The sequence below is a fragment of the Platalea leucorodia genome, assembly GCF_965183815.1.
Source record: "Platalea leucorodia genome assembly, chromosome: 15".
Classification (NCBI taxonomy): Eukaryota; Metazoa; Chordata; class Aves; order Pelecaniformes; family Threskiornithidae; genus Platalea; species Platalea leucorodia.
In genome coordinates, this window is record NC_138837.1 from 664,796 (window position 1) to 690,624 (window position 25,829).

Genomic DNA, 25,829 nt, shown 5'->3' on the forward strand with positions numbered 1-25,829 from the left:
GCGCCGGGCCGTCCCGCAGCGCTCGGCCGAAGACCCCCCGCCCCGAGCGTGGCGGGGAGCAGCAGCGAGCCCTGCTCCGGGACGCGCTGCCGGCGCCCGGGAGCCGCCCTGCGGAGCCGTGACAGCGCGTGGCTCGTGCCACGGAGCTTCCCGCGCTGCCGGGGCGCGGCGGCGGGCGCGAGGCGCGGGCTGGCGGTGACTAACGAGGCCTACCTGCGCGGGAGCTGCCGCTGACAGCCAGCCAGGCCGCCTTGGCAGGACTCAGCCTGGGCTGCAGCGCATTCATCATCTGCTAAACCAATCCACCCGCTCCGCACCACCATTTGTCATTAATTATGCTAATCAGCAAACCATTACTCTCTGATGACACCACAGCACTTATTAGCTAGTTATGGCTTTTCAAAAGCACAGCTTATTGTGTATGCAAGTGCCGCGCATACATTAGCCTACAGGGAAGAAATGTCCAATTATGAAAAGAAGAAATTTGCTATTATCTCCTTCTAACAAACCAATTTAGTAATTATAAAAGTCTCTGAACTCAGAAGGATTTTTTAAGAAGAGCTGAGTGATGAAACCAGAGAATTTTGTTTGCAATAACTTTCCGAGTTGGAACTAAAGTGACAATAGGGGAATGAACATTTTTTTATTATCATAATTACAATTCTTGCATCTTAACTTTAGATGATCAAAAAGCAGAATTCATCTAAAAGCACAACTGTATTTGGCTCTTTCCTTAAAGTATCTGATTTACTTATTTTAGTAGATACGCAACCAAATTTGCCTAACGTGTTACAGATATTTACGCAGGTCTAGCCTATTCTCACCCCGCAGTTTTTACCATACAGGCGGTTACACGAGTATCAGCGACCCCTGCTAAGCCCTTGCACGCCCAGGAGACGCCGCCCGACGAGCGGGTCTGAACGACCTCGCCGGGCCCGGGCAGCACGCGTCAGCGGGACGCGCGAGGAGCCGGCGGCGCGGGGCCGCAGCCCCGTGCTTACAGGGCTGAACAGACCGGAGAGGGTGTCTGAAGACTGGGTTGAAAAACAGCCTTGTTGGAGCAACCAATTCATTTACAATTCCTAAGTTGTTTTGCTCACTGCGAGCGGAATACCACTAGTTTTAGAAGCTTAATACGTGTTAAGAGCTCATTAATATCATCAGAGTAAATGGGCCTATTAAAACATCTTTAAGCAATATCTGAACATAAATCTCCCTAAACTATATTTAATGACTGTACTTAAGATACATTATATGCAAGTCTTAATGAGACATTAGATAGCGTTTTGAAGATTAAAATTAGAGAATCCATATAAAGTCTGTCCACTTAATGTAGCCTTAAGCTACACTGATGAAAAGCATTACTACCAAATTATTACTTCATTAGAACAAATATTTTCTAATCATTTCTGATTTATGCTATTAGTCGTCTCCATATATATTATTCGTGTATATATATATATATATATATATATATATATATATAAAGAGTATACACAAAACAATTTTCTAGTTCCACAGGAGGCAGGAGAAATTTTGAGCTTTCTAATGGCTGAGTTAATTACTTGTCTTTTTTTCTATTGAGTTAAAAATAAGCACTCTTTATAAAAGTCCATTTACTGTATCCCCACTTTTCCAATTTGATTTGAGATTTTAATTCCATTAACCGCAAGGTCATTTTTTAAACATTGGCTGTTTTGCTTTGCAAAGATTAGTAAGATGTCTCGGACTCGGCCCCCGACTGCCCCTTCAGCCCCTCCACGGAGGTCCAAGCGCGGCGGCAGAGACCCCAGGACGAAGCCCAGCCCGAGGGACCAGCGGGACCCTTGCAGCGCGAGGCCGCACGCTGCTTGTTGGCGAAGGCGCCGCAGCCCCGGGGCTGGCGCGAGGGAGGAAAAATCGAGCAAACTGACACAAGGCTCAGCGGGGCGGGAGGAAGGCAGCAGCGCTGCCCGAGCGGAGCGCCTCACGCCTGCCCGCGGCGCGGCACGACAAGGGGTGGGACGCAACACCAAAATTAACCAGGGCCCGACGTTACTGCTGGACGAACCCGCGCAGCGTGTGAACACCCCCCGCGGCATCCCGCCCGCTGCGGCGAGAGCGGCTGCGGAGCCCCTGCCCATGGCGTGCCTGCGGGATGGGTGCCCGCCGCTGGGCCGCCGCCTCCAACAACTGAGTCGCCGCCAGAATGAATCACAATAACCTTATTAGCAAGGGGGCTTTATGTGTGGTTTATTTTGTATAAACAGCTTTTCATTAGATAAATGAAGCCCAACCACCTTTATAAATGTTTTCAATTATGAAATTATGCCATTGAGATATCCAGATGACGATAATCAGGGAAAACACCAGTGACACCTCTTGATAGGAGTCAGAGCGTGCTGCCTGGATGACTGCTCCTCCCAATAACATACAGCCTAGCCACACCAGTCATTTTAAAAAATCCTTCTTTATCAGATGAAATCTGTAGCAACAAGACTATTTTCATTTGTTCTGCACAAGTCTTCTACCCAAAAGAGAGAACGTCTCATTGTAACAATTTTGCATTTTTAACTGTGCAAATTAAGCATTCTTCATAAATAACAGCCTGGTTTTCTGCACTAGAACTCCTTTTTATTAGCAGCACAGTAACGAACAATGAGCAATGTGTTCTATTATTCTTTGTCAAATCACAGAATGCTACATTAGAATAACTCTGCTGGTCAATGTAATATAGTAGATTAAATTCAACTTCTGTGCAAAAACCTCTGTAAAACAGCATGATAAGAAGGCTATAAAAAATTTAATTTTACTCCAAACTCCATCAGAAAAAAAAAAAATGGTGTGAAAAGTAATTTTGCATAATCAGTACACGCCATCTGGAACAATTAACCGATTTCTATAGAACTATGAGGATCAGTCATATCTGCTTATTAAAGATCAGAAATTATACAAGTAATAAATCCTTGAAAAAACTAAGCGTACTCCCGCCTGTCAACGCTATTTTAACTTCAAATACTGAAGAACGCCTGATAAGGCTGAAAAGAAGAGATTAATATATGCAAATTACATCCAGCATTTAAAATCCCCAACAACTGTCTCCGGTTTTCTGTCCCTTATTGCTGCCTTTATGTTTTATTCATACACCAACTCACCTGTCACTTCATAAGCTATAATATTATGGGGGTATTATTAAACAGCATAAAGCCGTGCTTTAATTGGAAAGCTTCATTGCATTTTCCAATTATTTGGAGTAAATTAAAAGCAGATGCACATAGTTTAATAAGGAGTCTAATATCAGTTCCGGGAAATCAAAATTCATTGTCATTACTATGCCGTGATAGTTTTGCAAACTGTACTCAATTTCAGAGGTTTTGAAAAGAAAATCTGTCTATGCAATCTGTTAATTGTCATTCGGTTAATAACTGTTTAAATATCCAAACCACAGAGCGGCTTCCTATTTAAAAAAAATTAAACTATGGCACTGAGAAAAGCAAAACAAATACAGCGCAGCCCGCCTCAAAGGTTGCGCTCCACAAGCAACCGGCGCGAGTCCCGCCAACTCGTCCTCCTCCAGCAGCCACGCTCCTGCGACGGCTGCTGCTGGGCGCGCGGAGCACGGGCGGAGCAGCACCCCTGCCCCGGGGGGCTCCGCGTCACCGCGGGGGTCCCCGCCAGCATCGCCCTCCCTCTCGACACAGCCCTGCTCCGCTCGCTTTCTGATGCTCCCCGCACGCCTCGCCGGCTCAGAGCCGCTGGCGTCAACGCCTTCGCCACCGCCCACGCCATCGGGATGGGGAACATCCCTGCCGCTACACCTCTCATACATAATTCAAGGCTTCGGGGGTAGCAGGCAGATAATCCTCTCAGCAGAGATCAAAAAGCAGCTCCCTCGGAAGGTGACGTGTGAGCTGAGAAAAATGGGTGAAGGCTGCACGTCTGGTGCGTTACAGCAGAAGGCAAGGCTTCCCGTGCCAGCCCGCAGCTTCGGGGGACAGTCGGGAGAACGCAAGAGAAAGAGCGGCACCACAGCCAGAGCCGTCATGCTCTTGTGCAAGTATGCAAAAGTGAGATGATGAAGATGAAGAATGCCACTTCGGACGACAGCAGGTTAATCAGAAAATTACATGTCTGAAAAATTATACAGGCAGCAGAACTCAGGACTCCCATCTTTCACCGCTTGGGCCAAGCCTGCCTGAGCGCAGCACTGGTAACACAGGACGGTACGCTGCAGCAGCAAGCGCCCAAAGAATCAGTATACCATGGATGAGCTAAATTAATAAGGAATACACTTTTTGGAATCTCGTTAAATATAGTATTAAGTAACACATTTGCCTTTCTGAAACACGCAGCTGCAGCATTTTAGATGAGACTTCAGTCTCCCTGAACTGCTGGATATTAATAGAGCCTTTTCTGTTTTAAAGATTATCCAGGTCTCTTAGTCCAAAGACTGAAAATTGCAACAGGGCAAAGAACAGGCTGACTTTAATCTGAGCCTCAGTAAAGAGGTTTCAATGCAGAATAAAGCTTGTGTCACAACTTGTCTGCTTTTTGGACCATCCTGATTAAAATTCAGTGTCACAAAAAATAAATTTCGTTCCACTTGTGTTCTTAAGACGCGCAAAGAACGTACACGTGGTAATCTGGATCGACAGTAAAATGTAGCACAGGGCCTCCCCTTTAGAGAGTGGAGCATACTAAAACACTTGAACATAGGAGGGTAACGCAAAACCACCAGAAACTATGCTGGAAGATGACGATAAAAGCAATTCTTGTGCAGTGATCCAAAAACCAGCATCTTCCTTTTTTTCAAAATTACCTGTTTTAATAAAGCCGACACACTGTGCCAAGTGAACCATTTAATTATCTGCAAAAATGATGAAGCAAAACAATAGTTTGCAAAAATAAATGACTAACCTCTGATTAAAACGTCTGTCCTCATTACATACAGATGAAAGATACAGTATCTTTTAAAAGAAAACGTACATTGAAGAGAAGTAAGTGGCAGTTGTGGCATAGATAACCTGACATTTTGCAACAAGAAAGAAGTTGATGTATGGGCACTGAAAGGTAATGAAATCTTTAATTTTTCTTCCATTTCTTAATCCAGAAGACCTCTGAAAGAGACGACTTTTGGGGGGGGGGGAAGGGGAAAAAAGAAAAAAAGGGGGGAAAAGAGAAAGGAGTGGAAAAAAATAAATAAAAGAAAAATAAAAAATAAAGAAAAAATAAAGAAAAAAATAAAGAAAAAAATAAAGAAAAAAATAAAGAAAAAAATAAAGAAAAAAATAAAGAAAAGCAAGGGTATATGCAACAAGGCCTTCCTGAGTCAGTCAGTGAGCCATGGAAAACCAGAGCTGCCAGCAGCCAACCCAGGCAGCCGTGCGCCCCGGCCCCCGCAGCGGTCGCTGCCGCAGGGCTCCAGCCAGGCTCCACGGCCACGCGTTGGCATTTTGGAGCGAAACTCACAGCCACGCTGAATAAATCCGCTCTGCTCCAGAAAGGAAGAAGGAATCTGGACGCAAACTGCTGCCGTAAGAGCAGTGTGTGAAATAAATGCTTCCACCAGCAAAGCTACCCAGACAAATTACAACTCCCCCCTGCCAAGATCTGCATTATCCAATACAGAGAAGCAACTTGTTTTCCTTTTCAGGAAATCCACTGGCTTTGATGTTTTTCCAGATCATTAACATCAGTTTGCACACTCTCTGCTGCCTCCAGAGACCTGGATTATAAACCAGCACAGAATGACTGCCAGCTCTCCCTGCATTTCCTACAGGAGCTGAAGAGCAACCCCCTCGTCCCACCGCCGCGCTGCGGACGGACCCCAGCCGGGCTCCACCGGACCGAGCCCCTCCACCCCCTCCCCAACAGGGGACCCGGCCCCAGGGGACGCCCCTGCTCCCTCAAGATGACCTCCCGCTGGGAAGGTCTGCCCGGGCCACCAGGCAGACGGAACTCCGACCGAACCTGCCCTTGCAAACGTTCCCCTCTGCAGCCGCGGCCCCAGCGTCCCCCTTCACGACAGCAACTGCTTCGACCACTTGCCTGCCCCAAGCTGCTACCTACGGCCCACCAGACACCACAACAAAGCCCTCCTGCTAGCTGACCAGATCACAAAGTTTGGTCTGGCCTTTCTATAAAGTGTCTTACAGAGGTACATAAATATTTAAATATAATAAAGAAATATTTATATACAAAATACAATAACAAACAGCCATTTAAATATTTGCTTCTTTAAGGTAAATATTAAGGCAATAAATATTGGTGCACAATTCCAAAATAAACAAATTAGAGATGTGGAGAAAGTGCCACCTGTAAGAGCTGCCCACAAACACATCCTTCACAGCGAGCTGGCAAACGTGCAGCAGCCAGCGCCAAGCTGGCAGCCGGCCGTGTTTCCCTTCCTCGGTGCCCAGTCCAGTTTCTCTGGGAAAAATACTTCACGCAAGTAACCGTGTTGATAATGTGATTAAGGACAATTACAAAATAATACTTTTTAAGATAAGAAATATACGCAAAGGCATTGCTGCATCAAGTAACTGCTCTGAAAACCTGCCACTCCTAAGCAAATGAATGGCAAATGTTGCAGCCTTGTTCACAAACACGAATATTGCTTCACCAGTAGATAAAGTGAGTGACAGGTTTCGGGATGTGGCATCTAAGCTTCAACTCAGAGGACATGGCATTTTCCCTTTGCAAGAGAAGGAAAACCTTCACCTTCAGTTCGGCATCAGCAAAACTGAAGAACGCTGGCATGTCCAGGAAGCAGCAGCCATAATCACGGATGGAGTCTGAACGTTAAGGAAGGATTTAAGGAAAGCGAGCAGCAGCGTTTGAACGGCGTACAGCGCCAGGCAGGAGCAGCGTGCAGGGCTGCAGGCAGGCGGCACAAACGCTCCAAGCGCAGGCTCCGGTGACGGGCACGAGGTGCCCAGCTCCGCTCTCCCTGCGCGGCCGAGGGCTCTGGCGGGCGCAGCTGTAAGACGGGCTCCGCGCAGAGCACCGACTGCTGCTCCACGAGCACCTTCTGCAGCATCCGTAACTGAACTGAGAACTCGTCAAGTGGTATGAGATTCTTAAGCATATTTTAAAAAACAATTCAGCTAACTTTTATACCATACAAACAGTATGTGCTTCTGGATCCTGTTTTATTTCTATGGATTAACACAACCTGAGGTACTGAACTTATGGATGGCATATCAGCGTGTCAAGCTAACATCAGCTATCTCTGTAAGTACTTGCACAAATGTTTTAATTGTTTGGGGCTGACAGCTGGAAAGTATTATTTGAAAAGACTATCAACAACCATACATCAAAGTATGTTCTGCTTTTGTTCTGTTGCTTTTTCAGCACAGTTTCCATATATAAGTGTTCAAAAAATGAAACTTGGTCCTATCCAAGGGTAACTGTGATCATCCTGTTATCTCCAGGTTTCTGCCAGAAGAAAAACCCTTGGAGATAGGATTTTACGACCGAAGTTAGGTTTCTGGCTATGAGATGACAGCTGTAGCAGTATCTGTAAGTTCCTACACTTGTTTCAGACACAAAATTGGTACAGAGGCTCTAATTGCTTTGTGCGCACATTCTGGTGGGGCTGTGCAGAAGTATCTGATACACTCCATGCAATGCAATTTCCGTCCTGACAGTCTGAGAGCAGGTCAAGAGAAGGTACAAGTATCGACTGTCCTATATTCAAACTCCATAAGCTTGCATGCTACAACCAACAAACATGTCCGTCCGCAACGTGACTCAGAAGGTGGCTACAGAAAAATTGCAGGGGAAAAAAGAAAAAAAAAAAAAAAAAGACCCTACCCAGCAGTGCGCTCGGTCACACGCCAAAGCCAGCGATGGCTTTGCCCACCTGACTTCAGCAGAGAAAGCCCACACGATAGGGAAGCACACAGCTTGGACCAGCTTGTGATTTACCAGGAATCACAGCTGAGACCGTAAAAAACTCATTTTGCAAACTCAGTCACTCATTCCGACGCAACATCCTGCCATGTGCTCTGCAAGGTGTGTTAAGACTTTTTTCCATCCCTAATCCTTTTCCTGAGACAAGTCGGTTGAGCACGTCTCAAACTGGCAGGTTGAAGTGATTCTGAAAGTGAAATCAAAGGTTAGAGCCGGTGCGGGGAGGCTCTGCCAGCATCGACGCCAGAGCGCTGTCCCCCCCGCGGTGGAGGTCGTGCATGGCTGGCTGTGCAACCTCTCCGCTGCCCGCCTCGTCCCCAGGCAGGAGACAGCTTTCGCCTGTAATCAGAATTTGAAGGGGGCTTTCAATGGAAGATTTTGTAATTCGAAAGGTTTACATTTCAGTGGCACTTACACAGCAGAAAACTTATTGGAGGCAAGATCCCCGAGAGGCATCGGCATACTGGTCTGAAACACACAGTTTATTAACTTCAGAGAGAGCTACAGTGGTATTCAAGCCCATCCAATTAGTGAGGCCTGCAGGAGTATTTGCACTCCTAAATCTCTTGGTTTCTGAAAGGGTTAAAGCTTATTATTAGCATATAATTTACAGGTCCTTTCTCCCAGGAAAGAAATAATGCACAGTAAATGCCACATTCATTTTAATAATACATGTTACAGTCTGTGCCCAACATCTGCACAAAGGTAAAGCAGACAGATTTTTTTGACATGTCCCACTCTGCCATCCAAACACAGGCTTTTTGTTTCTTAAGTGACGGAAGGTTTAATCAAGAAAGCAGGCAATTCATCAATCGAAACAAGGCTGCTCACACCGCCCTGACAGCACACACATGGTTTTATACAGACGAAACCTGGCCACCTGTCAGCAGCACCTTTTACATCAGGATATACAAATACACCAAGTGATCAATCCTCCAGCTCTTCCCATTCATTTCTTCGTTTTCTTATTATATTTTTCTTTATGCTAGATGTTGCGCTCATTCTCTGCAGGGATAGATGGGAGACAAGGCAAGCTATGGCTGTTTATACACTATCATAAAAATTTATATACCCTTAGAGTGACTTATTTCTCTTCTATTTGAGTACCATTATTATAAATAATTTTTCACTTCATTCAGGAATTTTCCCTGTACATTATTATCTGTGGCTGCCTGAGAGGGCTCCCTCTCTCCCTCACTGTCCTTGTGCCTCTGATAAGCCAAAGCAATATGCAGCCAGAAGATGCTCGAGTCTGAAATGAAGGCAGTATGTAGTCACAACAACATCTTAATTAAGCTGAAGGCCATGAAGAAAGACTATGCTGTGAAATACTGAGCAGTGTCTGTCGACAGGTCTGTCTGGAGCAAGGCATTCTTCTTCCAGCAGCTGCCCGTTTGAACGTGCATATTAAACCTGTCAGCTCCTTAGCACCGTGCTGCCAGCAGCACCCAGAGACCTTCTGCAGATCAGCTTCGAAGGAATTCTGCCTTTTGGTCTCAGGCGCATGGCACATGGCGGGACCAGGGAGCCTGCCGGGTGCGGAGGACGCCGCCAGCAGTGCAAGCATAAGCGCAGACGGCAGTGCTGCGCCGCAGCGGCACGTGGCGGGCTCCCTGCGCAGGGCTGCGAGGTCCGGGCAATCGTTTCCTATATGCACCCTGTCAAAGACCGATTCGTTCATTTACTGTGCAAAGAGGAGCCTCCCTAACTTTCTGGTCACCCAGTGTTTCATTACCAAGACTGGAAACAACAAAAGGATGGTTAAAACCTGTAATTACTACTTTCAGGACCGTTTTTTCCTTGACTCCAGCTTTGTGATAATAATTACGTTACACACCCCAAGGAGTAACAGGACGGTTCCAGTGGCGATCTGGCAATTTCTGCCAAAATGTATTTTGAGATACAGAGTAGGCTTAACAGCCAAAATTCATTTCACCTTCCATAAACAGGCTGAACCCCAGATGGAAGCGTCATTTTCTCTGACTACTGAGAACATCTTGGGTATCTACAGAGAGAGAACTGAGACCATGCTGCAACTCTTAATTTCCCCCTCCTTTACAGCCCTCCCTTCCTAAAGGGCCCATCCTGTCCCCACCACAAGAATTCGGACTGAGGCGATACCAAAATTGGAAGATAAGAGACCATTCATAACGGCTTTTGTTTCCCTGCACCAGCACCAGGAAATCTTCCATTTTGCTGAGAGCCAAGAGAGGGAGCCCGCAGACCCGTCCACGCGCGCGGCAGGACCGGAGAGGAGTCTTGCACCCGCCAGACCCCGGTCACCTCGCCCGCCACGCCGGCCGCTCGCCGCCACGACCCGCACATCTTCCACGCGCCCACATCTCCCCTGGCGCCGCGGGCCCCGCAGCACACTGCAGCCCGGACCCCACCGCGGCAAACCACATCCCAGTAGAGCAATTAGGGACGACAGTGGAAGTGCGTTAATAAATTTCCTGTTGCCATGGCACTGCAGCGAGACACTCGCGTTGCAGCGCAGATAAAATGGACCGGCTGCAAACTACACCGACGTAACAGGAAACTTCAGAATGGTTTCCACAGTGCGTCTGGGGGCTAATCTACCTCAGCAATGTTTAAGCACGCAAAGGGAATTGTCACAGCACCTCATCACAGCTGCTGAAAAGGCAGCAGCGGTCAGGAGTTAGGCATGAAGATCCCTGCCAATGCACAGGATGTTTCATATGACAAGACCCTTTCTTCAGAAACGATTCACAGCTGCAATAGCCATTACAGCACATGTATGCACAACAACTTGTATAACACCGTGTCTGGAGGAGAACGTGCAGTTGGGGGAAGAGAAGAGAGTTATATACTTTGACTGAAATGTGCTCATGCAAATGTGGAGGACTAATGCCATGTCCAGTTTTACAGGCCTGGTTTGTGCTTTGCCTATAATTATCTGGCAAGGTATTCAGGTTCTCTGAGAAATAGGTCATCCTCCCCGGTTGCACTGCAAGCAGCGGCAGTCCACGGGAAGTCCGAGAGCAGGGTTGTTCTCAGCAACATTCACGCAGAGCTGCTGCCTTGCTCTTTCCACATTTGCCCAAAAGCGCAGCTCTCCGTCCTCTCTCCAGGACTGTCTCATGTGAACACAAGAGCACGCCTTCCCTTACATTTCTAAATCTATTAGGGCAGGAGAGTAACAAGAAAAACGAGTACTGACAAGAATTATGCAATTGTTATATTCCATCTATTTAGGAACCCGAAGCTGCAGTTTCAGTCAGAGATTACCTTTTAAATAACCCTTTGATTATGGTACATGAATTAATGCCATGTTCCCATGTTAGAAGTGTCACTCACTATTAATAGCAAGAACCTGTGAATGGCACATTTTTGCCATCTTCTCTTCCCTGATTATGCACAAGCACTACCTATTGTACAGCCCCACTGAATCCACTGCTGCTTTTTCTGGGTTTCCAAACTGTCCTGAAAATCTCCTTCAGCCCGATGAAGGGACTATATTTTCACCAGGTTTTGACAGAGTCAGGATTAAAGCAAATATTCTTCTCCTCTTGCAAAAACGACATAACAAAGAGAAAACTGTGGCTAAGCGTCATTCTACCATGCCTAGCACAATATTTGTTCAGATGTAATATTACTCCAAAAAAAATAATCCTAAGGAAAGCTCTCTTGGACCCCAGCACTACTCAGCTGAAGCTCAGAACATGAGCTGGCCCCGTAAGAGAAGAGGCAGGTGAAACCACTGCTGTGCCACAGCTGCGCCTAACGTTTTTCTTTAGTTTGCAAAACCAAAAGTCCTTTTGCTGTGGTTCACAAATAGCTTCCAGACCACACAGCTCTCGGCACATCCAGGAGTGACAGACTCCCTGAGTCTACTCCTGTAAGGCATCCTTGCCTCTCACTCGCAGAGGCATTTCTTCCTGCGCCCCGAGAACCAGGCTACGTTCCGTTGTAGCTCACTCCTCCTTCAAGAAGGCAAGCACTTCAAGCAGGACCTCCTCCAGAGGAGCAGAGCTGCCAGGGTCAGCTCACAGGGACCTCAGCTCCAAACCCACTGTGTGGTCCTGAAGCACAGAAACAAGTACCTGTACCTGCATAGGCGAAGGAACGGGCTTGATCCTCACCACTCTATTTAAATACACATTTTCCCTGCAGACTAGTACTAGTTAAAAATAAAAACCAGCTAAATTATTCATTGGCAGGTTTCTTCCACACTGACATCTGGAAACTATCACTAGCTCTAGCACTTGTATACTAGCCTGGAATGGCGAACAGAGAGAAAGCTGCAGCTAGAGAGATCAAGCGTGTATGTGCAAGCGCATGCTTCTTAAAAATAACGCAGACCCCTCCCATATCCTAACATCTTATTTCAAATTTGCCCTAATACTGGGGAAACCAGTCTATGCAGTGCCAGTATTCAGAATACAAAAATGGGAAAGAGTAAAGATCCCATCTGTTTTTAATGTGTATGTTGAGCATAGCAGTGTGTACGAAACTCATCCTTGCTAGGCAGGACAAAGCTTCCTGCAAAACGGGCAAAGATGTCGTCTCTTATGACTCACCTGTGAAGATCATGAAACGGATGAGGAGCAAAGTTTGCGTCAGTGTTGCTTTCCATCAGAGCTCTCATCTGGCACCTCTACGGGCAGCAGCATCCCTCCTCGAGGGCTGCGATCTCCCCAGCGATCAGTAACGTTTGCTGCCAGTAGCACGTGTGCCTAGGCATTTTCTGGGGTCTCACTGCACCCCTTCTGCTCTTCACACTTAAATGGCACTGAGGAAAAGCTGGACGAATGCTTCGTGGGTACCACACACCTGGCTGTTTGCGCAAGCAGGGCCTCTTTGCTTGGTTACACTTCTGATTACACAGAAGAGCAGAGAAACAATTGCGTGCGCCAGCTTACCTGATATGGCATACAAATTCGAGTGCTGGTGCTCCAAGTCCAGGCGAGTGCTGTGATTTTTCCCTCGAAAGCTGGCAGGGAGTGTCAGCGAGATATGCCTAAGGAAGAGATGGGAAACGGAGATGACGTTACTGCAGAGCGAAGATACTGCTGCCGTCAGCTCACTCTTGCCTGACAATTCCAGGCAGGTTAAACAGCAAACATCAACTTTAACATTGCTTGTAAAAGCCATAGTGGGCCCCAAATACCAGGAGGAGACCGAGGTGGTGGCTCAGCCATTACAACCAAGGGTGGTTCAGCTGCTTTACCTGCTCCTCAGTCCAGCTGTGAGCGAGATGGTCTACACCCTGGCGCAAGCCCCCTCCGCCCTGCTGAATGCCAGACTCAGCCAACAACCAAAGCGCTACAGAGGTGGCCATCCACCTCCCGGGCAGGACATGGCAGCTCCTTGCGAGCCAGCACCCGGGGACAGCCTGCGCGGTGGCTGGCGAGTACGATCCTCCCTCTGCAAACACAAGTCTCAACATAAGGCATCGAGAGCGGACCCGAACACCCTGTGGGACTCAACCACGTTTCCTTCAAGGTAGAAAGCACTAACAGCAAGCGTTTTGGATTTATCCATGCCAAAAAATTCTGAGTACATTCATAAATAAGATCTTTGGAACTCTCTGACGGCTAAGGCCTGCTCCAAACCTACGCAGAGCCTGCTGCATGCTGCTGTGCTCCCCGAGGCAGGGGGTGATGCCCATGCTGAGCTCCCCTATGCCAGCCCCTAAGAAAAGGGAAGCCAAATTTCACTCGCCACCTCTCTAGCTGCAGCAGTGCATGACATCCTCCCTCCCAACAACGCTCTGCCCAGCATTCCTGCAGCAGAGATATTTTTACATCTTTCATTAAACCTTCCTATAAATAGGAGAAAAAACAGAGCTCATGGACGCGCAGTTGAAACTATTTTCAGTGGCTCGGTGCTTATTAAAAGGAAAACCCAGCACATGGCAAGCCTGGACACAGGCTAGAAGACAAGGTGGGCAACTTTCCCAGGAACATGCAGTATGGGAGGGCAGGATGCAACACCCCGCAAGCCCCGCTCTCATCAGGCCCTAGGACTGGAGAGGGGGCTGCACACAAAGCTGCCAGAGCCCGGAGCTGCTCTGCACCCGCCCCTGGCACTGAGGATAGACCCGGCAGCCCTTTGGGCAGGGCGCAGCCAGGCAGCGCCGGCTCCTCCGGCCCCGCGGGGCACAGCCCAGGAAAGCTGCCCGGGCACAGGAGCGCTGGGGCTTGGGAGAGCCGGAGCAAGCGGCACCACAGCGGGCACGGCTCGGCCTCTGCCGTCACACCCCTCCCCGTCCGGCCAGCGCAGCCGCCGGCCAGCCATAGAGCCCCACCGAGAAGCCTGCCCTGAGAGAAGACTTTTTGCTAGTAACCGTTGTTGATAGCCCACAGATTTCTATGCTTTGATGAGAGATTCGGGCTTTTCCCTTTCAATTCAAATCTGTATTTTTCTAATGCTGATCCCAGGTCTGTGTGAATTTTTATAAAACGTTATCATTAATCTTCTGGACCCTGCTGCCGTACGTAACGAAGATGCTCCCTCTTCACAGAGAGGCTCAGCATAGCATGAGAGCAGAGGCGGCAGCTACCATCTCACGGCAGCGAGAGCTACTGGACACGGCAAGGCCCTCGGCATCGCCCTCCTGCCAGAAAAAACAGGCGCCGTTGTGTCCTCTCACAAACACCCTATCTGCGAGAAAGGGCCCTGTGGATTCTCCGGCAGAGCATCAAATCCACGTTCTTAGCTAGCAGGTTTTATCTATCGAGCAAATCATCTGGAAATTATCTGCCTTTAAGAACAGGACACATTTTGTGAAGAACTATATATTTTTAGACCTTGATACAGCTGATGGTGAACAGCACGGATAAAATAAGAAAAAGCAAACATCAGTTTGAGTTTGCTTGTGCTTCCCAAAGCTATTTCTAACCAAAAAAAGATGGTGTGAAAATATTTTCGAGTTTGGCTAACAGTTTGCCATTTAAAACACAATCCATATGAGGCTCTTTGCGAGCAGAGGCAGGTTTGTCATGAACACACTTTAAAACAGAAGACCACTGCCTGTAGGCATTACACACTTTTCATTTGTTTTTTAATAGCAGTATCCAAAAATACTTTCCGAGGCACCAAAACAGCTAACAGAAAGACTTTTCAATTTCTCTTGCTTGTATGGGGGACCGCTTTCTTCATCCCAAACAAAACAGCAGGAATTGTTTTGGAAGTAAACAAAGCAGATCTTGAAAGGCCCATTTCTGAGCAGAGTATTGTAGAAGTTTCTACCAGGCTCTGCTGCAGGAGAGGCTGACCCTCTTCCACCCGGACGGCCCTTTTCCACAACCCACCACCACACCGGCCGGACCACTGCAGGCTGCGAGGGAGGTGTGACCAGCATCCCTTCGGCCCCAGGGGACGGTCCCGCAGGCGGCTTGTGGCGGGCACTGCAATAGCACCACGAAGGAGGCGTCACGCAGCAGCTTTCCAGGAAAGCTCTGAATCCTTAGTTCGCAAAAGACTTTTGCAACCACGTCCCCAGCTGCCACAAGCACGCCTGGCAGCTCACGCAAGCACGAGGTTTCGCGAGCACCATATGCTGAAGCGGTGGGCACGTTCCACGCATGTAATTAAAATGAATCACTCGCCATCCAAACGAGTGTGACCACACACGCACAAATACGGCAGCAGAAGACGACATATCCAGACCTCGCTGCCTATCTCTGCAGGGTATACCATTTGCTCTCCATTTCAGATATATCAACGTTAAAAGACAGAGCGAGGTATTCCCTCGCAGCAGGAGGAATTACAAATGCTACGCGCAGGGATGCACCGTGAGACCTGCTCTCAGCAGGGCAGCAGTCCTGTGATCGCTCGTGGAGCCTGGGAGCCAAAAGTGCCAGCTCAGCCGCTGCGGACACCGGCCTGCCAGCACCGGGGCCTTGAACGTGAGCTGTTACGAGGGCGTTGGGAAACCACGGCCCGTGACCCCCTGCCCCTGGCCACTTTCCACCTCTGAGGTAGGATGGACGGGCATTTCATCACTCCCACTGAGCTGCACCGAGGAGAGCCAGGTCTCTCCAAGGAGAACATTTAGCTGCGAGACCACAAGACAGAACGCAGTAACTACGAGAAGGACATCAGCTCTCCCCTTCCCCCTTCCCTTTTTTAAAAGCATGACATTGTAGGGAAAAATGGGAAACAAAGTCTAATTTATTTTAAATTAATGCAAACTTTGGCCAGGATCAATATAACTTATACCTACTAAGTTGATTGCATAATGCATTTTCCTTATGCGTTGTGAAAGCCAAATCATTTTGCATTGTAGAAGACAAAAAAAAAAAAAAAAGAAAAAAAAAAAGAGGCTGCCATTGAAAAGCAAGAAAATCCCAATTACAAAGTCCCCAAGTTCCTAAACACATATCGTGAAAGTATGTGCAGCTCTGCGGCATATGGCAAATCAATTACTAGTTTAAATTTTAAAACAAAAACATGGTAAATGTGTTGCAGAAATAATCAAGAACAACGGTTTGGTTTAGATTACAGCGGCCACTAGAGTTTTGAATACAATTAATCATCATTCCAGGCAATGGGAAGCCATATTGACACTTATTCCTAATTTGAATATTTAATTAGGGTGAAGTTCTTCATCAAATTATCACAGAACTGGGAGGAAAGCCTAAAAGATTTAAACAATTACTACTTTAACCCTTCACCAACTGCTCACCTGTGAGCACAAGAATCTTTTCCCTGTTCCGCAAAGCAAGAACATGCTCAGGCAATAGGAAAAGACAGTGTTTAAGACACTACAAATACCCTGGGAAAGGTGCACGGACACGTGGCATCCTGCGGGGCTCCTTCGGAGATGCCAGACTGACACAGGCTTCTGGCTACCTACGCTCCTCGACCTTTATCAGAGCAAAGCTTTCAGGCCAGATCTGTATTTTAGCATCAAGTATGGCTCCTACTAGGGCTCGTGTGTTTTGTTTTTTATTGGTTTTTTTGTTGTTTTGTTTTGTTTTTAACCAAAGAGCCTGTCCAGAATCATCCGCCAGGTTCACCTGCTGAGGAACGAAACCCTCTTCTGACGGTACCGAAGCGGCCAAACACCGGCTGACCCGGCACAGCCACCCGGTCCTGCCCGCCCTGCACGGCAGGTTTCACGGCCCCTGTCCTGCACCGGGAGCTCACGGGACAGGGCTGGACCCCGATGCTGCTCCGGACCCACTGCACCTCCTGCCACACCGTGGGTATCCTCCCTTCGCACAGCTCTGCCTCACATCGCTCAAACATCCCTCTCTGTGCTGTATTAATCCATATAAGAAAATCTTTTTTAATGAGGAGTGATATAGTTATGAACTCTCTAGAGCCATAATTAGAGCAAACTAATTGAAGTTGTGTTTTGACACACTTTCCAAATTCACGGGTACTGCATGACATATTCACAACACTACTGCTGCACAGCCATGGCGACAGCAAAATCATTAGGCTAATAACGCTTATTTGCATTCTTATCATGCCAGCAGCATGCCGTTAAATACTGCTTCAACCAGTGCTCGTTTACTCTGAAAGTTTCCACTGAAAGATATTAACAGTAATTATTAGTACTTTAGTGGAATCTCTAATGTTAAGGAATGGCAACTCACATTAACTACCCCCATGCCAATTATTTTCCTTTTGAACTATCACAAAAAGCAGCTTTCTTCCTCCCCGCTGAATGAAAGCAACGAGGCAGACTTGGTGCTGCCGGGAAGAGGGAAGGACGGAGGGACGCCTGCTCCAGCAAGGCCAGCCGTCAGGGCTCCAGGCCGCTCTCTCCAAGGCTGAAGTCAAAACCCCACTGTTCCAGCATGGGTTAAATACAAAAAATATTTTTCCCCAGCATACGATAACTTCCAGGCAATTTAGGCTGAAACAGCTGCAACAGCACAGTTCAGGACAGGGTAGATTTAATTACTCTCTTAACTTCCCTTTTGCTTTTAGTCATTAAATCCATGGAACACGTCTACGTACGACAGCAACAGAAGCAGCACGTGATGAGAGAGATCCTTCACATGCTAGCAAAGGCGGTTTGAGGTCTGTGCACATTATGGCCACTTTTTGAGTGTTTTTGGGAGAAACTTGCATAAAACAGGCCCAGGAATGCCCAACAGTTCCAAATCAGTTATTAATAACTGTCTGCGGGAAGGTGATGAACTGCTTTTGAAGTTAGGGGGCAAGTACTCATAAAAAGTAACAGAGAATCATAAGGGGAAATGCCAGATATCAAAGGATGCTTCATAATTCACATAAAAATATCAACAATGCACAGCAAAAGAACAATGGTAAGTTTTTGCTTTCCAACTGGATTGGATAAGCGTGGTAGAGAAATCAGGCAAAACTTTTCAGAACTGCCCCACGTTGTCAAATATATTAGAAACCGTACTGCATGCTGCAGACCGGAACGGTCCTGTTCTTTGATGTACCACTGTCATGACTGCAAGTTATTTTAAACGAACTTAAGAACAGTGCAGAAAAAAATGCAGTCTCATAGGAATACTTTCAAATAACAAGAATCGTATCTTCCATAATCAATGGATTATGCAAAGATCACGTCTCATGAAAAACTGAGGACAGAACAATTAAATTGCAAGCTGTAGAAAGCTGAACACACACCTACAAGAAGTTAATATCAGGCTGTAGCTCTCAAGAAACGTAATCCAACTTGAAAGCTTTGCCTATGGAGGGAGGAAAAAGCCCATGTCTAAGAAACGAGCTGCTGGAGTTTCACTGACAGACATCAGAGGAGCTCTCAGCCACTGCTCACTCTACCAGAATGCATTTTCCAAACTGCAGCTTACAGACAATGCCACAGCAGCTATCCACCGCTCCGGTGGTGTCCAGAACCCCATCTACAGTATTTATTCGCAGCCCTTAACTTTTACTGTGCTCAGGCACTGCGATGCCAGAACACCTACCTCATACTCCAAAGAACTGCAATGAAAAACAAAACTGTGAGGCAAGAATCACCTCGGGTAATGGACTTCATTCCAGACAATCTATTCTAATCGTGTAAACCAAATATTTAAATACTTTCTAAAACCTTCCTGACCCTTTCCCTAAAACAAGCAACATATGGGCTTTGCAAGCATTTCATCTCATTCCAAGCTACTAAAATATCCTGTTTCCCAAAAATCAATGGGAGCTGGTGGTGCCAGACTCAGATTTTATAAAAGCCCAAATTCATGAGAGAATGAAAAAGGGAGTGAGTGATTCTTTCCACTTTTAGATTTACCCGTTTAATTTTCCCAGCTGCAGAAAGGGAAGAAGGCCTGTCTGCAGCACACGGACTCGATGCACTACATACAGCGTGCCTCTGCGTATCCCCCCGAAACCACCACGCCTCGAAGACAGGGGAAAATGATGTTGCGCTGTTCTGTCAAAACTAAAGCAATCGCCAGCTGAACGGAACAAACCCGATGATGCTAACAAGTGCGCATGATCTACTGCAGACCAGCAACCCAAAATGTGAGGCTTAATGCAGAACGAAGCTCCTGCAGCTTCCTCTATACAGGGATTAATTTAGACCGGAGGACTTAAGTAACCAGGATAGAACAGCTGCCAAACAATAGAAAAAACCCAACAAGTTTAATTTACACTGCTTGAAAGTCTGAGCTGTAGCCAATTAAATTGTTATAGGCAGAGGACTGCATCAAAGAACTAAGACCTCATACTGTAAGCATGAAGTGCTTATGAAGTGGTTGTCTGAGATGAGCAGCGCGGTGTCTCTGGAGGCTGCAGAGGGAAGAGCGCAGCTTTCCACATCCTTCACCAGCTACTCTCCAGAGTCAGGAGTTTTCAGATAATGAAGCAGTAGGGAAAAATTGCCAAACAGCAGAAATACTCCAAAAAGATAAATTACACATGGTGTAAGCTTCCTCGGTTAGGATTTTAAATTCTGTCAAATTAATCAGCACAACAAAGCCTGGGCTCACGTGTCCGAGGAGAAGCACCCCTCCGAGGAGCCCCGCGCCGGGGCCGGCGCAGAGGGGGGCTGCCGCCCAGGCAGACCCCGCAGCACCGGGGTGCTGCAGGCACAGCCCAGCCCGCGGGGAGCCGCGACGCCTCCCCTGCAAAACCTGTTAAACAAATATTCCACATAAAGACTCATTTGGGAAGAGCACATTGTCAGCACTTTGCCAGTAATAAATAATGACAGTCCAAACACTTTACTAAAAGCAATAAACTCAAGAAGTGTTTTGGAAAATGGTGAAAGTGATTGATTTAAAGAAGGAAATATCTGAACACAACCACATGCACTTCAGGGTGAAAGCACAGATTACAAATCAACAGTGGCAGAGATCATATTAAATAGCAGACAACACAGAAGTTTTAGGGAAAAAACGCTCAATTCCCCTGCAGGGCTTATTTAACAATTGAGTATATAGCTTCTTTGAATACCTTCGGTTTGTACTTAATGACCCTACACTATACCCTAAAGAAAATATGCCTCCAGGAATATTACTATACCAGGAACAGGGCTCTATAAAGAAAAATGACTCCAAGGATATCGAACCCTCTTCACTCAGAGCACTCCCCGAATTTTTCAATGCATCCTCAAAACCAGCTAAATCAATCAAACTTCTCCTAACTACAGTTAATGTCTCTCTCTCTCTCGGCTGCTGCAAGGGATTCTTGTGCCTGGAAACCACTCATATTGTTTAAAAATTTTTTCCTAATCGTCATTTTCTACCACTAAAACATACTGGACTGTGACCAATTTTTGCACGTCTTCATCCAGCTGAGCTGGATGCAAGCCATACGGTCAGTGCAGTTTCATAACAAATTCCTTATGGGAAACAGACTCTGGATGAACGTGTGCCAGCACCCCTTACCCGCTCAAACAAACCATCATGTTCAGATTTGCACACGCATCACGGACATTCCATCCTTAAATTTTGCTTCTTACCGTACCCACTGGAATGGGTCTATGGAAACGCTTCCTCCAAGCTTTAACTTATTGTGTCAATCTCACTGGGTTTTTTTTAATCCATAGCTACTGTGATGTGAACATAGCCCTTGTACCATCCTTGGCCTCTTGTGGGGTACATAATTTAAAAACTAGGAACATCGTGCTGTATTTCACAGTACAAGTGATTTGAGCACTCAAGCCAAAAAATATGTTTCATTAGTTGCAAACCAGAAGGTAGTTTTACTTTAGAGCTCTTTTGATGAAACAGATTAGAAAATGCAACTCCATCAAGAAGGAAGCATTTTGTAGAAAGGATCAGACTTTCAAGAGATCCCACTGGCAACGTTTCTCTGAGCGGTTTCCAGTCAAACCAGAGACACCCACCCCAAAGTACTCCTTATTTGGTGGCACCTGGTTCAGATGAGGGACTTTAAGGTAGACCCCCACCACTCTGCAAAAGCATCCTGGCCATCAGGCTACCAGTGATGTCTGCCTCCGGCCCGCGGCAGCTTTCTGAAGTCTTGGCTTTGTTCCCCAGCAGAGCAGAAAAGCACTGAAACCCTGGAACCTTTTCCTCTACAGACTCTCCATAAAATCTATTTCAAATGTCTTAAAGAGAAAATTAAGGTAGTTATTTATAAATAATATTGTTGCTACTTAAAAAATAGGGAAGGTAAAAGGCTTCCCGCTTCCCTTCAATTAGCCCACTGCACAGAGTAAGACTGGCTTATCATCAGACCGAGTCCAGGTCTCCAACACAGCGGCTTGCTGGTGCTGCTTTATTAGCTGCCACCTATTGCACATCATCAGCCTCCAGCAGAAAGCCACACACTGATCACTTTCCAAGCCCAGACGACAAAGTTCAAACACCATTAATAAATCAATTTGAAAAATCAGACTTCTCTGCCTAGAAAGGAAATTCTTACATTCCTTAGCATTAAACTCCACTGGGAGCAGAGGAACAGGAGCAAATAATTTCCCTTTTCTAAGGAGGGCTAGCTTAACCATTTAAAAGGTAATTGGGAGCACGGAGAACATTTACACATCCTGCTCTTATTTCAGGGGTTTAAGTAGGGCAGTTGTTATCTTCTTATCAAAACCAGAGCAGCACTTCCCTGGTGCAACACGCCCGCCAGATCAGTATTTCAAGACCTCAGCGCTTGGTGGCACAGACCGGCTGCGCTCAGAGCGCGGAGAGGGCACGCGGGGAGGGAGGGCTACCAGCCAGGCTGCAGACCCACAGCTGCGAGGGCCGTGAGCTGCAGCACAAATGAGCTGTTTCTGCAGCTGATTAGCCATGCGGATCAGGCAGGAGCTAGAAGCAGCAGACGTGTGCTGGGGCCCCGGGTCTGGCAGGGCACGCAGCCCCTCTCCCTGCAGAAGCCTGGACCCCCGGGGAGGGGGCGGGCAGCGGGGAGAGGTGCACAGGCTGCTCTGCCCCTGGCATCGCCCCCGGGCTGGGGCAGAGCCCACAGGGACCCGTGCCGCCTCCCCTGGGGCAGACCAGCGCTGGCCCTGTGGCCTGCAGCCCCCTCCAGCCGGGGCAGTACGGAGCACCCGTTGCCTTTTCCAGCTGGGCCCCACCGGCAGCACCGGCAGCCCAGTGCCTTGCCTGCCCACGGTGGGCATTTCGTACTGCCCGGCCGGACACAGACACCCTGCACCCAGGGAGGCTTTGCCTGGCTCCCCCCGACCGCGAAAGGCTGCTACACGCCAGCTGACCCCACGCTCGCTGCCCACAGCCTCTCAGGCCAGCCCGGCCGCGCCGCCTTGCTAACCAGGAGGAAACCATGCCCTTTCGATCCGGCTGCCTTGTGCCAGCTTCGGCTGTCCCGGCTGCTGTGCACACAGGAGCTGGCAGCCGTGCTGCACCAGCAGCGTGCCGCTCTCGGGGGAGCGGCCACCCCTCTCCCAATCCTCTCTCCATCTGGCTCTGCAAACCAGTGCCTCCTTCTGCCAGTCCGCACGACGGCTTGCGCGTGGCTGCACCAGGAGCCCACGTGTGAGAAACCTGACCGAGCCGCTTGGCGTTCCCAACTGCCACCCGCCAGGACGGCAGCGCCCTCCCGCACTGCAGCGCTCCCGCGCCACTGGCCTCTCCTGGCCGGGCCAGGTGTCCCACCAGCGCTGCCACCTCTCCTGGCCACCAGGCACGCTTGCAGGTGCGGCACGCAGGGCTGACACTGTTTTGCTCACCCGTGTGCCCTTCTGGTCAGTCCAGAGCACGAGCAACCAACGCGTGGCTCTGCCTCCCAGGCGGCAGCGGGCACCGCGAGCCCCACCGAGACCTGCGGCTTGGGCTTACCCCCTGCCCCAGGACTGGCCTGCCCTCTCCCCTGCCCTGCCTCTGCGGTTCTCGATTAGAACAGCCATGGAGACGTGCCATGGGCGTCCCAGGCAGGCAGCCGGAGGAGTTTTGCCCTTCTGAACTGAAACACCGAGCACCCAGCCATGCTAACACATGATATGAATACAAGCGGATTGCAGCAAGATCTTCTTTCTCCCTGGTAAGCCATTAACCTTTCAGATGACAGCCCTGCAAACTAAATGACTGAACGATTCCCAGGGTCAGCGCAAATCTACATTTTCAAAACCTGACATCAACAAGTAAAAGTTGTGACTGAATCCTGGTCTCTACGAGAGGAAGATTAAACGCCTGTGACACATCATCTACAATCAGAGTGCTCCATTTCCCAAAGTATCCATCACAGATTGATAACATCCACGCAAAAAGTTAAGTGCAATTATGTCTGTCACTGTAAAACACACTTCAGCAGCACTGACTGACATCTTGCTTGCAGCTGACAAATTGTGAGAGGGCTGTTTGAATGACGGCGGTAGAGACTCCTGCAGCACCTCGCGAAGGGATGCGAAACGCGCTCCCGAACCACAGAAGCCACAGAGGCTCACAGAGCACTGCGGCTGTGATGGGAGCCATCGTGTAGGCAGCCGCACGGCAAAATGGTTCAAGGTTGGCTCTGCGTGCGTTCACAGAGGACAGGGACTTGCTCCCAGAAGGCTGGAACTGGACTTGCAAAGAGGAGAACATCACACACAAATCCTGCTCTAGCCTACTGCAACAGAGCTTGAGGCATGGAGGGGCTGAGCCCCCAGACACTGCTCAAATGCTCGGAACGTGTACTTTCCTCCAAGTCCCCAGGCCATGCACTGGCGATCGCCTACACGCAGGCCGGGTGAAGGAAAAGAGTGCAAAGGGCCAAGGAGTTACCTGTTACGAGCACCTCTTTTGGGGGAGGACTACCTTCTTGTTCCCCAAAGCAATGTCACCATGCAGCACCAGAGAGCGCAGGCCTTGAACACAGAGCAGAGGTACTAAGGAAAGTTACATTAAATCTCCACTAGTGACTCAAGTCAACAAAACCAGTTCTTTAGGAGCAGCCTTCTAGAATGGGAAACTGCAAGTGCATTTCTCCAGGCTGCCATTAGTGCCAAGAAGCTGTCGCAGAATTTGGAGAGAAAAGACAGTAAAGCAGCTTGATGCCTTGCACAATGGCATGGTTGTGCTCCACAGCACAGCATGCCATTCTCGCTGGGATGGTGAGGGCTGCCGTTAGAGACCATTAAGCCAGATGCCTGCAGTAGGAAACACCAAGGAGAAGAAATGGCTGAAAAACAACATATGCGGTCCAGCACGAATATCAAACAAAGCCTCCCCTTGTGCAGTTCTGACCGCGAGCCGTAACCCCGTGACACAAGCAGCGGAAGCAGCATTGCTGACGTGCAGCAAGCTGTGGAGGTCAAACCTCTGACACATGACAGAACTCTGATGTGCCGCCATCCACTGCCATCAGTAACTTAGACCGTGGATCAGAGGAGGAAACATGGCTGGTGCAGAAATAAACATCTCCCACAGCAAAAAGTCCTTCCATTTAGGAAGGTTTTGCTGTTCAGAAGCTCCCTGGTGTGTTTTACTGGTTTAGTTTACATACAGTGTTAGCAATTGTTCTGAAGCACCCAAGCGTACCCTCTCCATTTCAAATTATTTTATAATGCTAGACAGCAACTGAAGAGAATAGCTTAAATATCTGACCAGTCTAACGGCAGGATCTCCACAGTGCTCTCTATTCGGCACCGCTCACCAATTTTCTCTCAGCACTCACGGCAGCATCAGAATAACTCGCTGCTGTTCCTGTCAGGATATATCCACATGGAATAAAACAGCAAACTGGCTACCAGTGCAATTTCATCTCTCTATGGTGACGTAAAAATAAGAGGTTACTCGTGACTACAATCTTCCACAAACTTTAAGTGTTGAGTAACTTACCACTCTGCTGATGAAGTATTAGAAAAGGCTTTCAAGTAGTATGTGTTCCTTGTAATAATGAAATATTTACAGGATACACCTTTATATACATTTCTATTTCTTAAAAAATATATTGGATAATAAATAATAAGAGTAGAAAAAAACAGACATGAAAGATGCTTTGAATGATCAGGCTGGTGGTGTAAAAGTTACCTGTAAATCATGCACAGGGCACGAGAGTGGAGCTGGCTACAGACAGGTGGTTTTTACTAGGAGGCATGAATGTAACATTCAATTATTCCACTGCATACTGGCTGTTTTAACTCAGCCAAATTAGAATACATTTTATATTGACTATTTTGACATTTGCTTTATTTGGCAAGTAAAACAAAACTGATCCAATTTCCTTGCAGCCATTGTAAACCATAAACTGTACAACAAGAGGTTATAAAATATATAAGCCTTGTAAACACTTCTTTTTCAGACTGTCGCTGATGCTCTGAGCTCTAATTTTGGCCCCGTTCCCAATAGCTCTGACGCTGCTCTGCAGCCTTCCCTGCTCGGCCATAAAGTGACCCTTCCACACTTAGTGATTAAGGACCGCCATTGACATTCTCTTGCTATGATAATTTTTTCTTTTTATTGTGGAAATCTGCCCAGGCAGGAATTTCTTGCAGACAGAAAATGAAGATCTGTGCTCTAAAAATCAAGACATCTTCTCTGATCTCACATGGCCTATGCTAGCATGTACCTTATGTCCAGCAGAGCTTCAAAACAAAGCATCAGCTCCCAGTA

The 25,829-nt window shown here is 47.8% G+C and overlaps 1 protein-coding gene across 7 annotated transcripts in view; it reads right to left on the reverse strand.

Annotated features, from left to right (window-relative positions):
- Positions 1 to 25,829, reverse strand: part of MVB12B (multivesicular body subunit 12B) — a 69,725-nt gene that overhangs the window by 21,344 nt on the left and 22,552 nt on the right. For all 7 annotated transcript variants that reach the window (XM_082327656.1, XM_082327655.1, XM_082327654.1 and 4 more), the window contains one exon: positions 12,777 to 12,874. In XM_082327656.1, the coding sequence (XP_082183782.1) occupies positions 12,777 to 12,874 (98 nt within the window). The remainder of the gene's footprint in view (positions 1 to 12,776; positions 12,875 to 25,829) is intronic.